Genomic DNA, 23836 nt, shown 5'->3' on the forward strand with positions numbered 1-23836 from the left:
CAGCATTTAGTGTATAAAAAGTTACAGGATTTCATCAGGAAACTACAAGGCTCGTACCTATTACAAGCAAAGCAATATGTTTCCCCAAAACATTTCCATGCGCAAACTATCGAAAGTGGGAGCATGTGTAACTGCCCCGATACCATCACCACGGATGGATGATAACAAAAGAATGTCTGGAGGAGTTTCACCACACCATTGCAGGCCAATATGTTGTACATCCAAAAAAACTGGTGGGAAATTGCAGATGCCATGTGGAACCTTTTGAAGTGACAGGCACAAGAAGACCATCGGCCCCACTTTGATCCACAAATATTGGGTCATAGAATCATAGAATTGCAGAGTTGCAAGGGACCCAACTGGTCCATCGCCCTGCAATGCAGCGGATCGAACCTGCAACCTTGGCATTCTCAGCAGGATGCTCTAACCAAGTGAGCTGAAAAGATGTTTGACGCAAATTTGTCAGGTCGACCTGTACTTCTTAGGTTAGTGATTTATGCTTTAGCACTTTTCCAGGACTCAGGAGTCTGGAAATTGCAGAAGAGTGATCCAGACAGCAGACCAAGAAACTGCCAAAGCTAGCCTGAATGAAACAGGCAGAGTGTGGGTCACTCAGCAATTGTTTTCCAAATCCCTAGACATTCTTTGGGGGGGGGGATCTCTTCTCCTCACTTCCTGGTCTGGTTTTCCCCACCTTCTGTTTTGTCACCAAGGCTACATCTACACAGCTATTAAAAAAACGCTCTGTAAACGCTCTGAAAAAAGCCGTTTTAAAACTCACAATGGAAAATTTCACAGAGTTCCGATTTCAGCTTCACACCACCATCTGGTGTCACAATGTTATAAGGCATTTATAATGTTCTATTTTTAGTAATGTTGCTGAGTCCTAAAAGCTCGCAAGCCTCTGTATAATTACTTTAGAGTAAGTCTCATTGAGCTGGGTGGGACTTACTTCCAGGAAAACATGGAAAGAAACCCAGTCATGCTCTGGATCACACAACCTTATGAGGATGTAAGTTCTATTGAACTCAATGGAACTTTATTCTGAGTTGACATGCATTGGATTGTCCTGTTAATTACCATAGTTAATGGAGGAGATTCAAAATATTATATAGTGATAAATCACCAAACAAACAAACAAACCTCTAGCCACCTTTAAAAAAAAATCACTGGTGCACTTTTTGCCTTCCGTTTCTAATGTTTTAATAAATCCAGCCATCAGCAAGTACAGTGGTACCTCGGGTTAAGTACTTAATTCGTTCTGGAGGTCCATTCTTAACCTGAAACTGTTCTTAACCTGAAGCACTACTTTAGCTAATGGGGCCTCCTGCTGCTGCCACCGCGCCGCCGGAGCACGATTTCTGTTCTCATCCTGAAGCAAAGTTCTTAACCTGAGGTACTATTTCTGGGTTAGCGGAGTCTGTAACCTGAAGCGTATGTAACCCGAGGTACCACTGTATATGTAGAAGTGTAGAGTTGGAAAGAGACCCCAACTGCAGGGCAGAAATCACCTCTATAGAATCTGTGGCAGATGGCCACCCAACCTCTGTTGTGGGTGGGTGGGTGCTGAGTACAGTAGAACAACAAAAACCATTACCGTGAAAAACCTTCTCATTGTTTTTGTTTTCAAGTTAGGGTTTGCATAATGCTCGTTCTACACAAAGTAGACCTGTTCGAAATTAATGGGCAGGGCTAACAGGTTCATTAATTTCAATGGATCTTCTCTGAGCTTTGAATACAACCCTTAAAATTTCACTTTGCACAGCGCTTCCATGGGCAGGGCTGACTATGTGAATCCCCCCTAAGCATCCTTAGGGCAGCCATTGTCTCTCAGGCATCCCTATCTACAATACAGAGATAATAAATTAATAGTGACCTACTTTATAGGGTGCTGTGCAAGCATGACTGAAATATGAATGTGGAGTACTTTGAATACACTTAAAAGGCTGCATTTTAAGAGAGCCAGCACAGAGTAGTGGCTACAGTGTTGGACTCAAACTGGGGGAGATCTGGGTTCCAATCACACATGACCCAGTCACTACGGCCAGACCCTCAAAGTGTCCCTCAAAGGAACAGTACAGGATTTTCAGAAGCTGTCCCAGTTTCTGATTTTGATCCTGGAATGTCCCAATCTTTCCTAGGATATCCCTCTTTTCACCTGAGAAATGTTGGAGGGTATGTACAGCTATGGATAAAATAGAGGAGAGGCCCACATGCACCGCCTTTAGATGCTAGGTGGAAAGGTGGGGCATAAAGTTAATACTGTAGTAATATATCCCATGATTATACAACCACTGCACTTTTTTGACAACTTGCCAGTTGTTGTTGCTCTCAGTTAATTGGCTCTGAATTAGTGTATTGATTTTCTTCAGTCGTTTTTCTCTCTTCCCTTTAGTCCTGCTCGCATGACATGTCTGTAGATATGAGTGAGAGGATGGGTGGAGAGGGAAGAGGCAAGATCCTGGTCTCCATTCTTGCATCTGTTCACCAACCAATCTGAGTAGCAGCTGTCCATGAAAAAATAGCATCCTTGGAGGCTCTCTCTGTGCAGCCAGGGTCTCTGGAAAGGCGAAGGTCCCAGATGAAATAGTCAAATTACAGTACTTATTACTTTTCCTAAAGCCTTAGAAATGACACTTCATTCCATAAGCTATTACTGTTTACAAAATAGTTATGTGAGGGCAAGTTAGCTTTAAATACACCAGAGGTCGTGCGGATGGAAGAGTCAAACCTTATGATTGGTGATGTGTACATTAAAAACACAACTTGAGCTTTTGTTACAAATACCCTTATTGCACTAAAATGTTTTCAGTAGCAGAGTTAGATGTGTTTCACAATTGAGTAAAGGCATCTTTTTTTTTTAAAAGGCACAAAACTTTAGAGGCAGTGTGGTGCATTGGTTGGAGTGTTGAACCTGGACTAGGAAAATCTGGGGTTTGAAACTGCTCAAAAACAAAGCGCACTGGGTGACCCTTGACCAGTCACTTTCTCCCTCAGTTTAAAAGGTAAAGTGACCCCTGACCATTAGGTCCAGTCGTGGCCGACTCTGGGGTTGTGGCGCTCATCTCGCTTTATTGGCCGAGGGAGCCGGCGTACAGCTTCCGGGTCATGTGGCCAGCATGACTAAGCCGCTTCTGGCGAACCAGAGCAGCACACGGAAACACCGTTTACCTTCCCGCCAGAGCGGTACCTATTTATCTACTTGCACTTTGACATGCTTTCGAACTGCTAGGTTGGCAGGAGCAGGGACCAAGCAACGGGAGCTCACCCCGTCACGGGAATTCGAACTGCCGACCTTCTGATCAGCAAGTCCTAGGCTCTGTGGTTTAACCCACAGCGCCACCCGCACCCCCTCCCTCAGTTTAGCCTACCTTAACAGGGTCAATTCCATATATGATTACTATATAATAATGGGCCCTGCTATGGGTCTCCTTGGTGTTGGAAATGGGTACCTGAAATGGAGCCTTTTCGTCAATGGCACCCAAGATCTGGAACAGCCTTCCAAAGGATGCCTGCCTGGCTCCATTGCTGCTTGCTTTCAAACAGGCTATTCCAGTGAATTCTCATCAAGTACCACACTTAACTAAGCTAAATATGTCTTCTCAGAAGTGAGCTCCATTGAACTCAATGGAAGTCGCTTTTCAGCAGACATGGTTAGGAAAGCACTGCCCTTTGTGTTTATGCTGCTGCTGCTTTTTAGTTTAGATTGTTTCTGTGAGGGAGGAGGTTGTTCTTTTTATTACTGTATATTTTTGACTATATGCTACTATAAATTGCCTGCATATTTTATAGAAAGGTCAAATATAAATCTCAAGAATAAACAATCTCAACTTAGTTACTGGCATGTAGACTTTGCCTTTGCTGATTTATAGAGCTCGGTGCCTTTCTCCACAACCACCAAGCAAGGAAACCCAAGAATTACGTGTGTGTTAAAAACATGCATCATGTATACTGTACTGGCAAGGGTGACAGAATTTCCTTTTCCTCCTTGGCACCGAATTGAGGTTGCTTTCAGGCAGGCCCATTGCTCAGAGCTAGAGAATTTGGTTTTGCATGCCAGAGGTCCCTGGTTCAATCCCTGCCTGAAACCCTGGAGAGCTGCTGCCAGCCTGTGTAGACAGTACTGAGCTAGATGGACCAGTGATCTGACTCAGTATAAGGCAGCATCCCATGCTCTTGATAGCTGCAGCTTTTACACTGGCAATTTATTTAAACTTGATTTAAACTGGCCCAGAAGCTGCAGCCAGTGTGGAATGCACTGGCCAGGCTGCTGATGGGGGCAGGCTAAAGCATCCTCACTGGAAGCCGATATGCTGCCAGGCCAGGTTCAAGGCTCTTGTGCTGATATACAAAGCCCTGGACGATCCAATTATACCTTATTAACCTGGATACCTTAAGGACAGTCTGAGCCCTTGTATTCCAGTTCAATCACTGAGATCATTTGGAGCTGTATGTGACAGAGGCCTGGCTGGCCTCAACTGGAAATTGAAGATTTAGAGCCTATGGAACATTCTTCCACCAGAAATTTGTCAGGCACCCTCTCCATTAACTTTCAGGCATCTGGTGATATGATTTTTATGCCAACAGGCCTATTCTGTTTATTCCCTCCCCCATCAAAGTTAGCCAGTTATTTTAATGATTACTTTGTATTGCTTTTGTTGTATTTTTTAAAAAAATGTTTTATTGTATTTGTATATTTTGTTGCATTCAGCCTCAGTATTTTGCATTAGATGGCAGTACAGAATTATTTTTGCAAATAAACAAACAAACAAACAAACCCAGCCACTTATCTGGGTGGGTTCCTCTTTGGCTCTCCGCTTGGTCCAAGAGTCATTCAATAACAAAATGCTTCAGTGCAGAGTGCTGCTCTTCACTGTGCCAGCCAGTCAGCCCATGTGCCTATTTCCAGGTTACTCCATTCCATTACCACTTCCGAAAAGCAAGTCAACATTTGCGCCTACAGTCCTCACTGGGTTTTGGGGAGGGAGAAATCACCCATTCACCTTAAGGATTTTTCCTAAGGTTTTTTTTTGGGGGGGTGGAGATTTTGTCATTGCAGTTCTGCAGATTTTGTGGTTTCCCATATGCTTGCTGATATCTTCCACTTTTGTGTGTCTGGTGCCTATTTGGCTATATAAGCTATGGCACTCTCAGCCTGAACATTGAAATAAAGGGTACTGAACTAGATTATTACCCCCCTCCCTTAGAATTTATTTGTCCTCATTACAGGTCTTGGCCCAATTCACATGTTTTATAGTTATTCTGGGAATGGGCACATTAGCAAATGCCCTCTGTGCCCCTGTAATCATAGCTTTGAATCTGCATGAAAAGCCAAAGCTTCTGGTTTCTAATGGCTGTAGCAGTGAACCTTTAAATTACAACTGCAAATAGCAATTTAACAGATCTGTAAATTTCTGCATTAAGTAAGTGGAATGTTTAAATCATGTCAGGAGGAAGAGGTTTGTGGTGAAGCTTAATCTCCAGGATAGTCAGATCTTGCTGATGTAAGTGATAGCACTCAAGGTGGGGAAACTGTGCCCAGAGCTCCTGTCCGTTGCTTTAAGAGATGCAGATCAGCAAGTTATGGTGTTTCACACCCATCTTGGAGCTTAAAAAGGTAAAGGGACCCCTGACCATTAGGTCCAGTCATGACCGACTCTGGGGTTGCGGCGCTCATCTCGCTTTATTGGCCGAGGGAGCCCGGCGTACAGCTTCCAGGTCATGTGGCCAGCATGACTTAGCCACTTCTGGCAAACCAGAGCAGTGCACGGAAATACCGTTTACCTTCCCGCTGGAGTGGTACCTATTTATCTACTTGCACTTTGACGCGCTTTTGAACTGCTAGGTTGGCAGGAGCATGGACCAAGCAATGGGAGCTCACTCCGTCGCGGGGATTCAAACTGCCAACCTTCTGATCAGCCAGCCCTAGGCTCTGTGGTTTAACCCACAGTGCCACCCGCGTCTCTAATCAGCCTGTATTCAACAATCTCACTTGCTACAAAACACATGTCAGTAACCTCTGGCCTTTCAGATGTTGCTGAACCACAACTCCCACCAGCCCCATTAAGCATGACCAATGGCTTAGGATGCTGGGAGTTGTAGTTCAGCAAACATCAGGCTGGCCAAGGAAAACCTGCTTTAAAACAAGGATGGGGAAGCTATGGGCTTTCTTCTGGTGGTGCAGCAATAAAACTATTGGCACATTACAAAGCTAAGCAGGGTCTGGTATGGTTTCAAACTGGATGGGGAACCGAATGTTGAGATTCCTGCATTGCTAGGTCAGCTTTCTCCAATCTGGTGCCCTTCAGTTCCTTGGGGTTACAACTTCCACCAGTGGGTTGTGTGAGGATGGTGGGAGTTGTAGTCTGGGACTCGAATACATCCGGAGGGCACCAGCCTGGAGAAGGCAGAGGCAGTGATTATTTTGGCATTCCCCTTCCTTGTAAACAGTGTGACTAGAGCAAGCTACAGTTTGATACAGAAATCATTAGGATCCATCCCTGTGTTTGTAACTGTCACCTTTTGTACATGAGAACTAGCTCGTGACTACAGAACAGAAAGCAAACCCTATCCTTTTTATGAAAAAAGTGGTGCATGTGTTTAAATTGGGTGGTTATCGTTCAGTCTTGTTACCACACAGAGTACTTGTGGGGTGAAAGTGGGGTGGCTTATATTCAGGTCCACCACCCCAAGCTCAGGGTGGGATGCAGCTGTCAAAACAAAACTTAAGAAATAACTAACAGTTTGCTGCCCTCTAATGGTGTGTATGCACACACACATCTGGAACCCAAGACACGCTGCCTCATCTTTCCTAAGGTAAGGCCCGCTATTCGGAGGAACTCTCCCCAACATCATTGCACACACATCCTAAATAAAGTAGAAGATGAAATATGGGGGGTGGGGGAAGGAACCGAAAACACAAAAGGGGGAAATAAGATTGACAGTCCTTCCCTAAAATGTCTGTTCTGCAGTTACTGCCAGGTGACTGGGTACTTATGGGGCTCTCTAATATTCAAGGAAATAGCGAAAAGGCAGAGAATTGGCACATCTGCGCCATATTTCTAAAGCACATGGCTTTCCCCAAGGAAGGCTGGGAGCTGTCGTTTACCCCTCACAGAGCTACAATTCCCAGCACCCATAGCAAATTACAGTTCCCAGGATTCTTTGCAGGAACCCATGTACCTCAAATGTATGGTGTAGGTGAATTCTGTGTATTTTGTGGAGAATAGAGAAGCCCCAGAAAGTGTTACGACTCACTGTTGCTTAACAACGCAATTCTACATGTCTTTACTCAAAAGTAAACTGAATTCAACGGGGTTTTCTCCTGCTAAATTGTATATAGGATCGCAGTCTAACTTGGCAAGAAGAGCAGGATGGGAAACGCATGGTTCTCAAGAGGATATCAGACTCCATCTCCCATCATCCCTGACCACAGATCATGTTGGCTGGGGCTGATGGGAATTGGAGTCCAACAACCTCCAGAGCCCCACAGATTCCTCAACCATATGAGAGAGGGAGACAGCAAGCCACACTGTCAGTGTCGGGTCAAAGGAAAATGTGAAGTGTGTGGGAGGTTCTGTAGAATTTATCCAGGTTCTCTTGAGAAAGAAAAATTAGCCAATAGCTCATTATGTTATGGCTATGATGGCTCAGAATGGTTTTTTAAAAACAACAACATATGTTATTCCCTGAAATTAATTAGTATTTTTCACTACCCATCTCGGCAGGGGAATAAAAAATATATATACTTTGAATAACAAGCAAAATCATAAACAAATGATGGCAGTCTTTTGAAGCTTGGACCCCCAAAAGATGCCTGCCTCTGTTGCAGACCTCATTCTTGGTTGGGTTACATCTGTCAGGCTTCAGTTTTCTAAGTCACTCTGTGAACAAATTATTTTGTGCCAGCCTTCCTTTGCACGTGGAGAGTGAATGGCAATGCCTGTGTTTTAAGATACAAAGACAGGTGCAGGCACAGGTGCAATAGAGGTGAACAGATGTGCTTAGTCAATTAAGACCTTTTAACAAATACCCATTTTGATGTGCTGGTAAGAAAAATCACCTCTGTGCTGTTGAAGGTTGCAGTGACAACCAAAATAAGAAATCTCAAGACCGGTTTCTCCTATGCCAGCCCTTGAAATAAAATAATATTAAATCTAGGTGCAGTAAGAAAGGCTCCACTTACCTGGGAGAATGTCTAATTGAATTTAGGCCACAATCACACCATACATTTAAAACACTATGATACTATTTTAAACAGTCATGTTTTCCCACGAAGAATTCTGGATGCTGTGGGGTTTTTTACAGGTGCTGAGACTTGTTAGATCTCTATCCCCCTACCAGAGCTACAATTCCCAGGGTGGTTTAATAATCAATCCCTTTACACAGGGAACTCTGGCAATTGTAGTTCTGGGAGGGGAATAGAGGCCTCCTAAGCTGAAGCTCCAATACTTTGGCCACATCATGAGAAGAGAAGACTCCCTGGAAAAGACCCTGATGCTGGGAAAGATGGAGGGCACAAGGAGAAGGGGATGACAGAGGATGAGATGGATGGACAGTGTTCTCGAAGCTACCAGCATGAGTTTGACCAAACTACGGGAGGCAGTGGAAGACAGGAGTGCCTGGCGTGCTCTGGTCCATGGGGTCATAAAGAGTTGGACATGACTAAACGACTAAACAACAACAATTCTCAGCACCCTTAACAAACTACAGCTCCCAGAATTCTCTGGGGGAAGCCATGATAGTTTAAAGTGCCATCCTGGTGCTTTAAATGTGTAGCCTAAGTAGACCTTACAGCTGAGTAGACATTGCAGGATTGCAACAGTGGAGGCAAGTCCATTAGGGCAGATGGGACACTGCCCCACAAACCTCAGCCATCCCTCACCTGCTGCCTACCTATTTACAGTCAGCCAAGAGAGAGAGAGCTTCCTCATCCTTAGTCCTTGTAGATCTCAGCAGAGTGGAGGTTGGGTACAAAACTGGAATGAGTTGGCTCTACCTTTTCATTGGCTCTACTGTTGGGCTCTCCTGCTTTCTACCCTACCACTCCCAGCTGCTGCTGGATTGTACTGCGAGTTGAGCCTTTTTTCGGGTACACAATCCCAATGGTAGGAGAGCAGGGATGAGTGCAGTTGCTCTACCCCATCTGTCCTCATTGTTGTCATCTGACAACCCATGAGAGGTGACACCAGGGAGCCTCTTGGAAAATCAGGGTTCCAAAATATACAGGGAATCTCCACAGGGACAAAAGGCTCTCCACAGCAGATGAGCAACTTTCCCAAGTTAGAAGGTGATGAAAATGGGGGCAGGAGGTGGCTGGAGCTATCAGGTTCACCCCCATCACGCCCTCTCCTGTGTTTAGTTGCACAATGGGCTCATGCCTGAAGAAAGCTTTAGTAGAAGTCAGTGCCCATTGAAACCAATGGGGCTTAAGGCAGGATTAAATTGCCCTACCACTGTCAATGGCACTCAAGTTCATCTAATTTAACATTGCAATCTGGTCATCTTGTGGGGGCAAATCCAATAATCTAATTTACATACTATGTGAAGTATTATTATTATTATTATTATTATTATTATTATTATTATTATTATTATATTTATCCCCGCCCATCTGGCTGTGTTTACCCAGCCACTCTGGGTGGCTTCCAACAGAATATTAAAATACAATAACCTATTAAACATTAAAAGCTTCCCTAAACAGTACCTGCTTTTGACCGGAATCTGCTTCAATGGATGAGTTCTGGTATTATGAGCTACATGCATAATTGTATATACCTCTATCATGTCCCCATTGCTTATATTTTTTTCTAAACTAAAAAAGCCCTCATGAGGAGTTGCCCCACCCCTTTGATCACTTAGGTTGCCCTCATCTGAACTTTTACCATCTCTATGATCTCCACTTTCAAGTGCGGAGATAAGAACTGTACACAGTATTCCAAGTGTGGTTGCACAATAGATGTGTACAACAGCATTATGATACTGGCAATGACTTTCCATTTTGGAGGCATTAGGTATGCTCAGAAGAAGCTTGCCTTATGCAAAGTCCAGCTTCCCCAAAGAGCAAAATGCTTCTTAATGAAAGCCTTTCGTTTGACACAGAGCAGCATCTATTGGAGGTCTTTCCGTCTTAATAATCAAACCATGCAACAAATGGGGTCTATAGCCATTTGGAGGTCTGTGGTCTGAACTTAATGTATCCAATTACCAAAAATGCCTCTGCAAAGTTCCTCTTCCCATGCAGGCATGCCTCTGGGTAATTTTTGCAGCTTTGTCCATAAGGTAGTGCCGCCAACATCATTAAATATTTACTTAGAATTACAGTTTGCATTTATTACATTTCAGCACTCGGCATTAAACTCTCTGAACCACAAGTTCTGTATTATTAGTGACTGAGAAACACAGAGGGGAGGGCAAATGCTATGAAAATCGGAGAATAGAAACTCAGCTCTTTCCTCGCATTTCAGAGCAGGGCATCTGTATGCTAGTCCAAAAGAATCACCCTCTAGGTGTGATTTACAGCAGTGTTCACTGTGAAGTCCTTAAAAGTCTAGTCATTAACCTCAGGACCTAGTTAGCACAATATCCATGACAATCAAGATTCCTTGAGTTCTGTAATTTGTAACTCCCTTGTGGTCAATATATTTTCTATGTAACTATTAGGAACACACAACTTTTTGAAGCGGAAGGGCCATAACTCAGTTATTGAGCCCATGCTTTGCATGCAGAAAGCCCAAGGTTAAATTGCTGGCATCTTCAGTTAGAAGGATCAGGTAGAAGGAAGGAGCCACAGCCTAAGACATTGGAGAGCCACTGAAGGAGTAGACTGGGAGTCTATGCAGTCAGCTGATTGTCATTGCTTGATGGCTCCATGTGCTGCATTTAGCAATCTCCAGCAATCAGCGGATGGTTGATACTCACAAAGTGTTGTGCAGGGCTATGCAGAAGCCACCATCAACTGGATGGCAGTGCCTGCAAACTCTCCTTGGCCCAGCTGCATCTTTGCTTGCTTCAAACCTAATTTCATGAGCCTAATTTGGCCCACAGACTGGAGGTTCCTCACTGCTAGATGGGCAAATAACCTGACCTTCTTTAAAGCAGGTGACAGCAGTCACGAAATTAAAAGACGACTGCTTCTTGGGAGAAAAGCAATGACAAACCTAGACAGCATCTTAAAAAGCAGAGACATCACCTTGCCAACAAAGGTCCGTATAGTTAAAGCTATGGTTTTCCCAGTAGTGATGTATGAAAGTGAGAGCTGGACCATCAAGAAGGCTGATCACCAAAGAATTGATGCTTTTGAATTATGGTGCTGGAGGAGACTCTTGAGAGTCCCATGGACTGCAAGAAGATCCAACCTATCCATTCTTAAGGAAATCAGCCCTGAGTGCTCACTGGAAGGACAGAGCCTGAAGCTGAGGCGCCAATACTTTGGCCATCTCATGAGGAGAGAAAACTCCCTGGAAAAGACCCTGATGCTGGGAAAGATGGAGGGCACAAGGCGAAGGGGACAACAGAGGATGAGATGGTGGGATAGTGTTCTCGAAGCTACCAGCATGAGTTTGACCAAACTGCAGGAGGCAGTGGAAGACAGGAATGCCTGGCGTGCTCTGGTCCATGGGGTCACGAAGAGTCAGACACAACTAAATGACTAAACAACAAAAAGTGAATTAAATGATCTGCCACTGTAACCTATTGTTTGCTTCAAAGAATTGAAATGTGGACTTGGTCTACACTGTGGTTATCAAGCCAGTAGCTGTGGATGTGGATACACCTATGAAGCCTTTCATTGGCAGAAGGGTTGGTGGTCCCTTCCAGGTTTGCCTTAGGCGGCAAAGTAGGGTGGGCCTCCCCTCCCCTAGCCCCACTCCCTAGTGCCATGTGGCCCCCTCAGAAGGTTGAACAGAAGGGAATCTGGCCCCTAGGCTGAAAGGTCCCCTGTCCTTGCCGCAGAACAAACAGTTTTAAATGTCTTGCTCTTTCCAAGAATTCATGTACTCTGCAAGCTCCAATATCCTCACCACAGCAAAAGCAGAGGCAGGGAGGTTCAGATTTGCGCATAGAGCTGCCTCTGTTGGTGTTCCACAACACTTACAAGCCATTACTGCTTTAGATTCATCATCATCAGTGACACTAAGTACAAGGGGCCTCTCTCAGCTTTTCCAAGGAAAGGAAACCACAATGAGGTTGTGTGAATGAGGCTGCAAATGCTAAAACATTAGTAAAGGCAACTCCAATTAGAACTTCTCTTACCTCCCCCCTCCTGTTTGTAATACTCATCTGGGCTTCTTTGCTGGTTCTCCACACAGGCCAAAGAGATCCTGACATTGATTTAGAAAGGGCAACAAAACCAATAAAAAGCTTTTTCGAATGAATTAGATTGAAACACCTTTTTCCATTCCTTAATGGCCCGTATGTTGAGAGAGAAAGAGAGGCTGCATTCCTATCATACATTTAAAGCATGTGACTTCCCCCCAAAGAACCCTGCTCTTTGTTAAGGGTGCTGGGAATTGTAGTTCTGCGAAGGATAAACTACATTTCCCAGGATTCTTTGGGATGGGAGTCATGAGCTTTGAATGTATGGTTTGCAGCCTGAGGGCAGAGAGAATTGACTGTTGGGGTGCGACCATGAGCCAGTGATTCTCTTTTAGTCAAATCTACCTCACAGGGTTATTATGAAGCTAATGTGAACTAACCTTCCTATGTAGGCCACCATAGGAAGAAGGATGGAATAAAAATGTCATTAACAATAATGACAACTGGTCTTTCCAGTGAAAATACTGCCTAATATGAGATCAATTTCTACAGCAGCAATCCTAGGTCTTAAAATCCTAATGTAAATTTATTGGGCAGAGGAGTACAAACAGGGCAGGATCCAGATGGATTTCCTGAGGGAGGCAGTTCCTCATTCTGAAGGTCACAGTGATGAAGACCCTCTCAGTTGAGGCAGGATATGCAAAAGCTGATCTAAGTGGAAGGAGAGGAAGCAGGCAGAGGAAAAGTAAGTGTGGATAAGTGTGTTGTCCTTGTAGAACTCAGCAGGGAGGAGGACCAAACTAGACTTGATTGGCTCGGTCTGTCACTGGCTCTAGTGCCACCTAGTGTTGGGCTCCGTGACTGATGCCCTACGAATCTCAGTGGCCACCTGTTATTGCTGGGCACAACTGATACTTCAGGCTAAGCTAGGCAAGAACGCTTCTGGCCAAAACCTTCGTTAGGAGCAAAATTTGCTCTTCCGAACTGAGTTCACTCCCAAACTGTGAGCAAACTTGTCATGCAAAGCTGCTTGTGACAAGGATCCTAGAAAATGCCTTGTTTGTGTGTCATCATGAATGAATGCTGTTAACGTGGTATCAAGCACGAAAGGTGTTTAAAAAGCGAATTCAATTCCAATTGATGTAGCTTTTTCATTCCATTTACAAATGGGAAAAACTGATTGAAATGGGGGAAACTGACTGAAGAATGGTTCTTGCAAAAGCTGCCTCTCATATGGATTCTGGCATCTATAAATCTGTCAACAGTGGAAAATATCACATAATACTCCCCTTTCCCACCAGCCGTTAGGAAATAATGGAATGGCATAAAATGTGTGATTGAAGCAGGGACGATTCACAGCAAAATATTGGGCATTTTAACAGTTTTCATTCAAGAGGCACCCAAGCACTTTGCTCTCCAGAATAGAGTCATTTAAGTGAGATTAAAATTGCAGGTAGGTTTATTGGTTCATTAGAGAAGAAATCAAAGGAAACTGGAAGGTAATAAGTGGAACTGACAATAAAAATGGTACACAGTGGAGTGTTCCTGTTGCAGCAGCCATGTACTCTTTCAGAATACTTCCTTCCACCTCTCCCATTGCTAGGTGGGTGTTTGCATACCACCCTCCAACAGACAGTCAGCATTCCTTGAGCCCTGAGCATGCTCAGTCCTTGGGGTTCCTCTCTTTAGTCCCCCCCCTTTTGCACTTCTGTTTACCTTGGGGTTCCCCTTCCCACAAACCTGCTGATACCTACCCTCTTTGGCATGGATGGATGGTACCAGTTTAGCCATATAAGGATCATATACATTATGAATGTTGGTCTGTGTGTGTGTGTGTGAGAGAGAGAGAGAGAGAGAGAGAGAGAGAGAGAGAGCCCATACATACATACATACACACACACACACACATGATCCCAAAGGAAGATACACAAATAGATATGCAAACTTTGGAGCTCATCAGAACTCATCATCAGCCTGGAGGGGGGAAGATGTATTAATTTGTATACTGCTTACATGCCAAGTGGTTTCTAAGTATAAAATTGCTAAGTGGTTTATAAGTATAAAATCCGTTATAAAATCCATGCCTAAACAAAATACAGAAGAAATCCATTTCATCAAAACATTAAAACCCACCCATGATTAACATTTACAATAAAAGAGTCCCATTAAAATGTTTGCCCAAATAGGCGTGTATTGAGGAGCTGGCTGAATGCCAATGATGATGTGTCTTTTTCTTATTACAGCACAATATAGGTGCTACCAGTGAAAAAGCCAGCCTCCATCTTACCACAAGCTGATAACCATCAGGCCGCGGCAAAACTAACTGGATTCCATTTGCTGAGCTTATATTAATCATAGAATGGTAGAGTTGAAAGGGACCCCCAGAGTCATCCAGTCTCAACCTCCTGCAATGCAGCAATCTCAACTAGATGATACATGACAGATGACCATCCAACCTCTGCTTAAAAACCTAGAAGGAAGGTTGGGAGTCTGGAAGTCTGTTCAGCTCTTTCTTTTTAGCCATTCCGGGGTCGCCTCTGCTCCGCAATGCCGGCCTCTAGATGGAGCTCGCTCCTTCCCCTCTTCCCCGTCTCCCTTTCTCCTCCAACTTCTAATCCGCTCGAGCCAAACTCCGCGCAACCAGAATCGCAGGGCGAAGCTGGAGGCTCAGGCTGGACTTGTTGATCTCCGCTAGCAAGAAGCGAGAGGGAGAAAGAAGGAAAGGCGAGAAGAAGGAGAGAGGCCCGCGCTCCCTGACTGCGAGCGGCGGGCGCTTCCTCCCCGCTGGGCCCGGGCCCCGCGCGCGGCGTCGGCGGAGCTGAAGGTGGGGCTTGGGCGAGAAGCGCAGCCGGATCGGCGCGAGGGCCTGCGAGACGCTTGTTGCGACGGGGGGCGCCTCTTGAGACCCACGGAGACGCCTTGGCCCGGGGTAGGGGGGGGGGAAGCTGCTGCCTTCGCTCTCCCCATCCAGCTGCTGAAGGGGTTGTCCTGGGATTTCGTCCCCGGTGGGGTTTTCTTTTTCCCCCTGCCCGCCCCCCTCCCCATCTCTCGCCGCCGCCGAGGATGCCCGCGACGCCTGCCTGCCTGCTGAGCTAGCCCGGAGCAGGATGTAGCGAGCGAGCGAGCCAGCTGGCCGACCGATGCCCTCGCCGCCTCCCGGAACCCCACGGCGCCTCCTTTCTCCGGGATCGTGGCAAGAGAAGTGAGTGGCGGAATTGGGGGATGGGGAGACGGGCACCCGGGGGGAGGGGAGAGGGGGGAAGGGGGGCAAACCCCACGCGGAGTTAGGAGCTAGAGGATCACATCTGCCCGGGGCAGCATGTGGATGCGCAGGCTGGGCTGGGGAGCTGCCCGAGGGTCCTGCTCCTCAAATCGAGGGTTCGGTCCCCATCGGTGTTGGGGGGGGTATCTGACTCCCCCCTGCCCCCTGAAAACCCTTGTAGGATTTTAGTCGGGCGTGGGGAAAGAGAAGGAGCCGTTCCTCCTCCTCCTCTTCTTCTTCTCCCGGATTTCTCCCATCTTGTATAAGCAACAGTGTTGCTAGCTCTTTCTACTGGCTGCATATTATTCTCTTTTTTAAAGGCTGTTGTTATGACGACTCCTATTAGTTATCGCTGGGGGGGGGGGATAAATGGAGGAGATGGAAATTCTTTCACACTCCCTCCCATAGAAGCCCCACATTCTTTCTTTCTTTTTTAAAGAGCTGGAAATAAATGTGATGATTGCTCCCACTCAGGTTATAAACTCGGGTTCTCTGTCTCCACACCATCTCCATCAACAACGTACACACTCCGCGGTGTAGTCTCTCTTTCTTGTAGACTTAAATGGAAGAAGTGTGCCCGTCTTTCTCCAGTGCCTTATTTCAAATAATTGAGGTTAATGGCCCCAATTTCCCTGGAGGCATTTGCCCCAAACTCACCAACAGATGTAGCCAACTTAAGCTCGGCAGACTTTGCTTCCCCAAGTATCTTACTTAAATGAATTAAAATAGGTGTGCCGCTCCCCTATTCACTCATTCCACTAGAGACCTTCATAAGGTGAGAGTTTAATTTTTTTTGTTCCCTCCCCCTCCACAGTACACCCCCCCCACTGATGTAATCTGTTCTAGCATGGGGCCATTGCAAGCCCACTAACCCCTTCACCGACCACCCTTTGTAAGTGGTGATTTACAAAAGATTAGTCTCTGATATATCTGCCTTTCCAGAGCTTACTAGAGAGAGGAGAGAGTAATAGCCATAGATATGGCTTGTTTCACCCATACCCAATGTGAACAGGACTATCAGACTGTGAATGTCATTTGACTTTGCTCCATGCTAGACTTTCTGCATGTAGAACGGTGTGTGATCAGGTGCTGCTGTGTAAACTATTAGTGCCGGCCTGTGCCTCTGATGTCTTTGAGTTAAATTTATAACAGGGGACAGATTAGAAGCACATGTGAGGAGACTAGATTGGAGCATTTCTTTTTTTCCAAATAGCTAAAAAAGAAAAAAAGGGGGGGAACCTCCATGATTCTCTTTTAAAGTTCATAGTTCAGCTCTTTGGCAGAAGAGAGAAAACTGAGAAATGCCTCTTAAAGAGCATGTAGAAGAAAAAATGAGAACCAGTAGATAAAAATTGCGTGCTACTTTCCCAGTCTTAAAACTCATAAACCTGGAAGGAAGTGCTATTGGTTGAACTAACTTCAAAACATGGAGTTCCTAAATATCCCAGGCTTCATGTATGTATGATTTGGGGAAGGAGTATAGAAAGGCATATGACAATTTGATGTGTAGAGTTTTTTGCAGAATTATAGTGCCTTTTAATGCCCCCCCTCCCTTGTATCCTACCCCATATACTGTACAACTTTGTATGTAGCGTGTCTTCCGAGAAGAGTTTGTATGAAAGGTTCAAGCTTGGATCACAAAATATGCCTCTTGGTGGGTGTGTACCTGGTTTTCCCATTTATGTCTTTGGGGTTCACCCTCTTCTCTAGGGAAAGGTGTTTGGATGTCTCAGTTAGCCTTACCAGTTGAAACAGTGGGACTCAAATGAACACCAGTGGCTGTAGCTTGGGTAGGGGATGACTCTGTACATCAGACTTCCCACCTACTCCCTTTCCAAAATCTATTATAGTTGTACAAACTAGTGCTTTTGTTAGGGACATCTAAATTCTCATTGTGCCTAGAATCAAGCTGGGACATCTATTTGTGTGTTTGTGTGTGAGAGAGAGTGGGGAAGGTATGAAAGGGTGAGGGACAGACTGGGCTTATAGTGACAAACTGTTATGTACATTGCCTTTAAACCAAAACATGCAGCTCTCTTTTCGTAAGTAACCAAGTATTTCAAGCTTTTGCTTGATTGTTCACTGTAACTCATACCCAAATGCTTCGATGCATCAGTTTAAGTCGGGGGGAGTCCACAAATCAAAAGAAAAGGAGGGTGGGTAGTGGTGATGAGAATACAGAATACATATTACTTCAAGGAGAGCAAAATTAATTACAATGGAAGCTGCTCCGATGAGGTGCCAACTGGAGTTCATGGGGTCTTCCAGACCCCACTACAAACCAGTGGGGCAGTTTGGTAATTTTAGACTCCAAACTCAGTGAACATATGGGGGTGGGAGACTCTGTAGATGGTAACTTCAAAAGCATGGTAATCTGCCTGTGAGCCACATAGGGGCCCGCATTCTCATTCTCTCTGTGTGTGTGTGTGTGTGTGTGTGCTGAGTGGGGCATTGTCCCAGCAGCCTGCCCTGACAACACCACTGCCCCAAACACTGTGATAGCTCAGTTGGTAGAATATGATACTCTTAATCTCAGGACTATGGGTTCAAACCCCCTGCTGGTTAAAAGATTTCTGCACTTCAGGATGTGGGACTAAATGGGCCTCATGATCCCTGCCAACTCTGCAATTCTGTGATTCTGTGCCATGGCACTGGTATTTTCCCAGAGGCTGGAAAACATGTTAGGAAATCTATTTCAGCACCTGGGTGTGGACAGCGCACAGGGTTCCCTTCTATTGCAATGAGTTCTTGCCATGTATAGATCAGGCAAAGGCTGCTCTAAGTCTTGCTGGGCCAATGGCAAAAAAGGTAGCCTGATCGCCTCCCCGCACCCTTCCCCCAGCTCACCACTCTTAAGGCTCTCTTCAGTTTCAGCACCATTAAACTGAACAGCGACCTGTGCTCTTGCAGCCAGCCTTCTGTCCCCGCTGCTCCTTCAAGCAGACTAACGGAGCTGTTTGTACAGCTGCCTGATTAATTGATCAAGCAGGCAGCCCACAAACAAAGGAGGAGGCTCTCATTTGATCCCCAGAAGTCGCCAGTAGCTCTGTGGATTTTTTTTCTCTTGCAGGCATGGAGGAGGAGGACAGATGAAGAGGTCCTGCTGAGAAGTGTGAGTGCCCTGGAAGCTTTCATCAGCCTGTTCCAGCCTTCCTGAGACAAGCAATGCCTGCGGGGATGAATAAGCATGGATCTCGATCGACTACCTCTTTGCCTCCCGATCCCATGGAGATTGTCAGGAGCAAGGCCTGCTCCAGAAGGGTCAAGCTTAATGTGGGTGGCTTGGCCCACGAGGTTTTATGGAGAACCCTGGACAGGTTGCCACGGACAAGGTTGGGTAAGCTCAGAGACTGCAACACCCACGAAACCCTTATGGATATATGTGACGACTACAACTTGGAGGAGAACGAGTATTTCTTTGATAGGCACCCAGGGGCATTTACTTCTATCTTGAACTTTTACCGCACTGGCAAGCTGCACATGATGGAGGAAATGTGTGCCTTGTCCTTCAGCCAAGAACTGGACTATTGGGGGATTGATGAGATCTATCTGGAGTCCTGTTGCCAGGCAAGGTACCACCAGAAGAAGGAGCAGATGAACGAGGAGCTCAAGAGGGAAGCGGAAACAATGCGAGATAGGGAAGGAGAGGAATTTGATAACACCTGCTGCGCCGAGAAGAGGAAAAAGCTCTGGGACCTTCTGGAGAAGCCCAATTCTTCTGTAGCAGCCAAGGTAAAGTCTAAGCTACACATACTTTATCTCTTGCGGAGACAGCATGTACCTTTTGATCAGAGTAACGGCTGGGGAATACTGGGCTTTGAGTGTTTTATTGTACTATCCTGGCTGTACTGCCCTCAGCATCAAAAGGGATTGCCACAATGCAGTGTGCCATTCGATTCTTTTCTTTTCTGTGCTTTCATATTACAGAGTTATGTTTCAGTGTTGTTTTTAAGAGAGAGGATTTGGGGACATAGACACAGATTGACCTGTCATTCTGCACTTCCTGCATTTTTACTGACACAAGAGTAGAGGACTTTCTGTGGGGGACCAAAGCACTTAATGGAAAGTTTAAAAGGGCCATGGACAGATTATGCAAACACTTCATGTAGCCAAAGCCAGATATGTAATATATTCATAAATTATGAATGGATGCATTGGAGCTTTGCCAAATCTCCTGAAGAGTGTTTGGTGTTAGTATCCCCAAAAGGATGGATTTTGGTGTGATTGCAATACTGTATAGCATATTTCAATTCATTACCTAAAGGTTTGTTTTCCTTCTACTGGTATGTGCTGTGAAAATATTAGCCATGTCAACTGAATTGTTGGTTTGGTAGCAGCTAAGTTCACTATATCGATATACCATTCATATTATGCAGACTATAGTTACTTAAGTTCTATGTTTAAATTCAACAAGTGTGCTACTCTTCCCATTCCTCTCCCTACCCCTGGACAGTGATGGCTTCCCAGTGTTTGTTCCAGCTTCTCTATTTTCTGGATGCAGTGTTCTAGCGGTTATATTGATATCCCACTCTCCTGGACCACCACTATTTTTTTCATTTCTAGTCTCGGGCACTTTGGGGAGATTGGAAAACGTTTTTTCCTGGGATTACAGAGGACTGACTTTGTTTAAAGAAGAAAAAACACAGTATCTGCATGGAGTCTGGTGGGATTCCATAAATTGGTATAGAAAGTTAGAAGCTTCCACTCTGATAGTCTCAGTCTGCCACTTAGATATGCTCTGAGACTGCTAAATGCCCCAATTTGGGGGGTGGGGTGGCTTTTGTGTGTTTGTGCAGGGGCTTTCTTTTGTGAACACGAAGCCACCTGATAGAAGTGGACGATGTTCTGCCTTGTCTTTCACTCAAAAACTGAATGACAAGAAATCATGAAAAGAGGGCAGAAGAGTCAGGGGAGAGGGTCCATAGCCTAATGATAAGAGTCCACATTTGCATGAACCTGGAAGGTTCCAAGTTCATTAATTGGCATTTTCAGTTCAAAGGATCTCAGGCATCAGTGTGATGAAAGAATTCTGGTTGAAGACCCTGGAGATCTTCTGCCAGTCAGAATGGGTCAGCAATGGGGAATACAGACCCAACAGCATAAGGTAACTTCAGGTGAAACTTGCTCTAACTTGGCTGCCTACAGATGGGCGAGGAGTTTGCAACACTGCTGCCTTAGGCTACGCTCATCAAAACATGATATATACACACACCACTTCACTTGTGAAGGGTGCATGGTTGTATCAATCCCTTTCCCTTTTAAAGCACTCCAAAGTAGTGACCTAACCCTTTCATACCCTTTTGTATTTAAAGAAAAGTATTGATTTAAATCTCCTATTGCAACCCATGCAGTATTTCATACTTGTACCATCTAGAAAATATAATGTGAAAAATGCTACTTCAGGCTCGACAGTTTTTTGTTCAAGGGGTATGTGGGTGAGATACACCTTGGAAAGATGAAGGCTCCAAAAGTCACCATCACCAGTTTATGACCTTGAAGCTGCCAGTGTGGTGCTGCTGCAGGAGTGCCAGACTAGGACCTGGGAGACCAGGGTTCAGGGTGACCTTGGGCCAGTTGCTGCCTTTCAGCACAAGGTTGTTGTGAGGATTGACTGAAGAGGGGGAGATCCATGTATATACCACCTTGAGCTCCTTGGAGAGAGAAAAAGGTTGGGTTACAAATACAGTAAATTAATTAACACCAGCATAATCACAAAGAAACTGGGTGCAAATGTGAAGGCTATCATAATAACAACGTGTAGCATTAAATTGGAAAACCTCAGATGGTCAGCTGTTAAGAAACCATGTGGGTCTCATAGTAAAGCAGTGGTTTTCAAGCTGAATTCTGTGGAACCCCAAGGCTCCTGGGGAAATTACCAAGAGTTTCTCAGTGAGAAAATCAGTAAAGGTTAGAACATAGGAAACTGCCTCCTACTGTGTCAGACTGTTGGTCCATCTAGCTCAGTATTCCCCGGATTTCAGGCAAGGGCCTTCCACAGCCCTCCATGGAGATGCTGGACTTATGGACCTTCTGTAGCTTCCACCACTGAGCTACATCCTTTCCCCAAGCTTCCTGGAGTGGCAGCTGGCTGGTGGTTATCAACCTTCCTTTGTATGGTGCAGCAAGAGAGGAATGTTGTCAACTGTGTGCTCAGTTGAGATGCGGCAGTGGTGCCATCCCCAAAGCCTTGAGTGTCTTGGATGAAGGTGTTGGCTATTTGCAGTGAGCTTGCTGGGGAGACCATGCATTAAAAAGGGACTCAAAAATAACTTAAACAAGGTTTTAATAACAAAAACAAAAACTCCTTATACACTAAATACATCAACAACAAACCAGACCCAACCACCAACCCATCCCCCAGGGTAATGAGAGAGCTAGGTGCTGCCCCTTATATACTACACTCAATTGCTGACACAGCTTGATTAACACAACTCAGCAGCACCTGCTATGTTTCACAGCTGTAAGGTTGGATCTCATTATTTGCCCTGGCCCTGGCACTTAAAGGCATACACAACTTGTGAAACAGTAATGAACCTTCACATTTTAAAGTGACCATTCAACAGAAGGGAGCAAAACACCTCCCAAAATCTTCTGCGATATGCAGAACTTCATTGCGTACACCACGGGACATCTCAACAGGTAGTATTTTCTGAAGGGAGAATCTTTGAAAACCACGGCCATCAAACAAATAGGCATGGAAGCAGTTGCAATTCTTCTAGTCAGTGGGGCGGTCTCGGAATATGCTGTGAAATGCAAATTGCACATTCTAGCAGGAAGACTTTACACTTCGCTTTTGTAAATCCTGGATTAGATGCTTCTGCATGAGCACAGCCCGGTGATTGTAAAAGAAACTGATAGTTCCTTTAAAGTTCTGAGAAGGTGTTTCAAGGATCGAGGGACATCTGATGCAGTGTGTCAGGAAAAGGGATGTTGTGTGGCTTTCAAAAAAAACCCCAATTGTCGTTTTTATTTCTCACAACAGACTGATCCAGGCTGCCTTTTTAAATATATATTTCAGATGTCACAGTGCTGAATGTGAATAATTTATCAGGGTGTTTTGGCATGCGTGCAGAATCCCAAAACGTCGGCCTCCGGCTTAGGCCGGCTGTGGCACAGAATCAAAATCCATTAGAGGCTGTTGATGTTTCATGATTTATTGTATATGAGGATGATCATCCTTGCCAAAGAAGTGTCTTTTGTGATTTATAAGTCAAATCCATTCTAGGGTTTGCCTTTTGGAGAGAAGAGGGAGAAAGAAATCCAGTGTAAATGCATTTAGCAATTGCAGGCTTATGTACTAATTTAGAGTGGATTGTGGGGAGCACATTGCACTTCCTTGCGAGCTTCCGCTGCTGAGATTTTTAGCCCAGGCTCGGATGCTGAGTTGCTCCTCTGTTCACATAAGAGGGTATGGTTCCACCAAGTCTCCCTGCTTCTTTAACCTGATCCACAAACACACATTATATCCAAATCATTCCCAGGGAGAGGCTCCTGCTCTTTCTAATATTTTTGTGGCAATTGCCCTCATTGCCTTTTTTGGCAGCAAGATGAATGTATTTGGATTTTCATACCTTTGAAATGCTAAGATTTTGTTTGGAGTTTTTATAATTTGTATAGTTTGTACTTGATTTTGTGTGTTGATTATTCGTGAGCCACCTTGGTCGTCGTTGTCGTCTTCTTCTTCTTCTTCTTCTTCTTCTTCTTCTTCTTCTTCTTCTTCTTCTAAAGCCAAAAGGCAGTATGTAAACAGACAATAACATTTTAGGGTATCCCACAGCATTGCCAAGTTTCCCCCAAGCCCCTTAGCAGATTTTCAGGGGGTGCTGAGAACTGCAGAAGAAAGCAAGAGATGGAGAGACCTTTCCCAGGAATATGAACTCGATGTTTCATTCATAGAAGGGAAGTTAAGCTCCAAGCCGGGATATCTGATGAACTGGATCTCAGCAAATCCCCATGTGTCGGACTGACCTAATCTGCACTAACGCATGGATCGTAATTTAGCTATCTATCAAATTTCACATTTCTCCAAATGTTGCAATAACATTGGCACTGGTACGGCTTAATGGGAGTGAGAGGGGTGAGTGCAGTGTAAATTCCCCCATGGAGTGAATCCAGTGCTGCCACTGACATGTCTGCACTACACTGATCTTGTTGCAGCCGCTCCTTTCTCCCTCTGGGTAAGCTGCAGTGATGCTGGTGATGAAAAGTAAATCACATTTTTGTAAACCGCTTTGAGGATTTTTAAATGATCCAGCGGTGGATAAATTTTCTGATCCAGCGGTGGATAAATTTTCTGATCCAGCGGTGGTTAAATTTTAC

General features: G+C 45.0%; 1 protein-coding gene across 1 annotated transcript in view; it reads left to right on the top strand.

The window, feature by feature from the left end:
• Positions 1 to 14822: 14822 nt before the first annotated feature.
• The window catches only part of KCNB1 (potassium voltage-gated channel subfamily B member 1), a 226731-nt gene continuing 217717 nt past the window's right edge, over positions 14823 to 23836 (top strand). The window contains exons 1-2 of the mRNA XM_083508029.1: positions 14823 to 15457; positions 18588 to 19249. Coding sequence (XP_083364155.1) covers positions 18683 to 19249 — 567 coding nt within the window. The 5' untranslated portion in view covers positions 14823 to 15457; positions 18588 to 18682. The remainder of the gene's footprint in view (positions 15458 to 18587; positions 19250 to 23836) is intronic.

This window comes from Podarcis liolepis (genome assembly GCF_965112155.1).
Source record: "Podarcis liolepis genome assembly, chromosome: 6".
In the NCBI taxonomy this organism is placed as follows: Eukaryota; Metazoa; Chordata; class Lepidosauria; order Squamata; family Lacertidae; genus Podarcis; species Podarcis liolepis.